This window comes from Myotis brandtii, unplaced genomic scaffold, assembly GCF_000412655.1.
Source record: "Myotis brandtii unplaced genomic scaffold, ASM41265v1 scaffold97, whole genome shotgun sequence".
NCBI classification, from domain to species: domain Eukaryota; kingdom Metazoa; phylum Chordata; class Mammalia; order Chiroptera; family Vespertilionidae; genus Myotis; species Myotis brandtii.
Window position 1 is genome coordinate 1,009,012 of NW_005372020.1, and position 1,347 is coordinate 1,010,358.

The window sequence follows — 1,347 nt, forward strand, 5'->3', positions numbered from 1 at the left end:
CCGCCACAGCAGGCTCAGGAGCCCAGTCTCCCGTGGGAGTCAGCAGCGCTGCTCCCCACCAGCTGGGGACCTAGGGCCAGCCACCGCGCCGCCCGGGCCCCCTTCCCTCCTCTGCAAACGAAGACCATCCCCTCCGTGGGCCGCGCGCTGCTTTCAGGAGTGACGCTGTGGACGAGCCCAGCGGGAGGCGGCCCTGCCCGGTACCTGATCTCTGTCACGTCCGACTTGTCCAGCTTCTGCAGCTCCAGCTTGGCGGCCTCCAGGATGGGCATGACCTCGGCGAGGGCCGTCTCGGCCTCGGCCTTCTCCACCGCGATGATCTTGTTCTGCTCCTCGATGTCTATGGCCTTCTCTTCCGCCAGCTTCTTCTTTTCCTCCGCTGGGGGCGGGGGTTAGAGAGGCGACTGGGTGTGGGGGACGGACCACTGCTACTGAGCCAAAGCAGGGGCAGCCCTTCAGGGTCGTGGCTGGGCCACAGGGGGAGGTGATGCGCGTTGGCCAATATGGTGGCCTCAGGAGTCCCCCTAGAACACGGGTCTCACGGGACACTGGGTCTCAACCAGGACTGCTGCTCGGACTGACCTCCCAGCCATGTCCCACCCGCTCCAGCCCACGTGACAGCCCCCGGCCTGCCTGCCAGGGCCCGCGGACACCGTGCCCTCCCTGTCTCCGGCTCACTGGGACCTCTCTGCCTTTTCATCACCCTTTTCCCGTGTGCTTTCAGGCCCAGCTCAAAAGCCACTCCCTCACGTGGCCCGCCCACTGCTCCCGTCTCATCGCTCTGTATCTGCTTCCTGGCACGGGCTCGGCCTGGATTGTCACATCTCCCTGGCGGCTGACTGTGTGGTTCCCGCCCCAGCACACAGCACCTCCCGAGGCTCCCAGGAGGGACACTGGGTCGAATAATGTTCCCCCCAAATGCACGCCCACCCAGAAACTCAGAATGCCGCCTAATTTGGAAAGAGTGTCTTTGTCAGACGGAGGGAAGAGGTCATGTGACGACAGGGCAGAGGTGGGGGGATGCATCTATGACCGAGGAACGCCCAGGCCTGCAGCCCCCCAGGGCCTCTGGAGGAGGCCAGCCTGCTGTGGGGTGTCCCCGCCGTGCCCGGCCCGCACTCACCGGTGGCTGTGTTGGTGACAATCTCGTCCAGCAGGGTCTCGCAGGCGGTGGACTTCTCGGCCAGCACGATCTTCTGCTCGGCCAGCTTCCTGTTCAGCTCGTCCAGCTGAATGGAGGCCTCCTTCAGCTTGTCCAGCCCGCCCTCCAGCCGCTTGCACTGAGCTGAGGACAGAGAGCGGCGTCCAGCAGCCAGGCGGCTGTTTCCAGCACCCGGGCCGGCACAC

At 65.6% G+C, this 1,347-nt stretch overlaps 1 protein-coding gene across 1 annotated transcript in view; it reads right to left on the bottom strand.

Annotated features, from left to right (window-relative positions):
• The window catches only part of DNAH10 (dynein, axonemal, heavy chain 10), a 65,258-nt gene that overhangs the window by 16,752 nt on the left and 47,159 nt on the right, over positions 1-1,347 (bottom strand). The window contains exons 55-56 of the mRNA XM_005886314.2: positions 1,124-1,285; positions 205-379 (exon numbers count right to left, since the gene is read on the bottom strand). Of these exons, the coding sequence (XP_005886376.1) occupies positions 205-379; positions 1,124-1,285 (337 nt within the window). The remainder of the gene's footprint in view (positions 1-204; positions 380-1,123; positions 1,286-1,347) is intronic.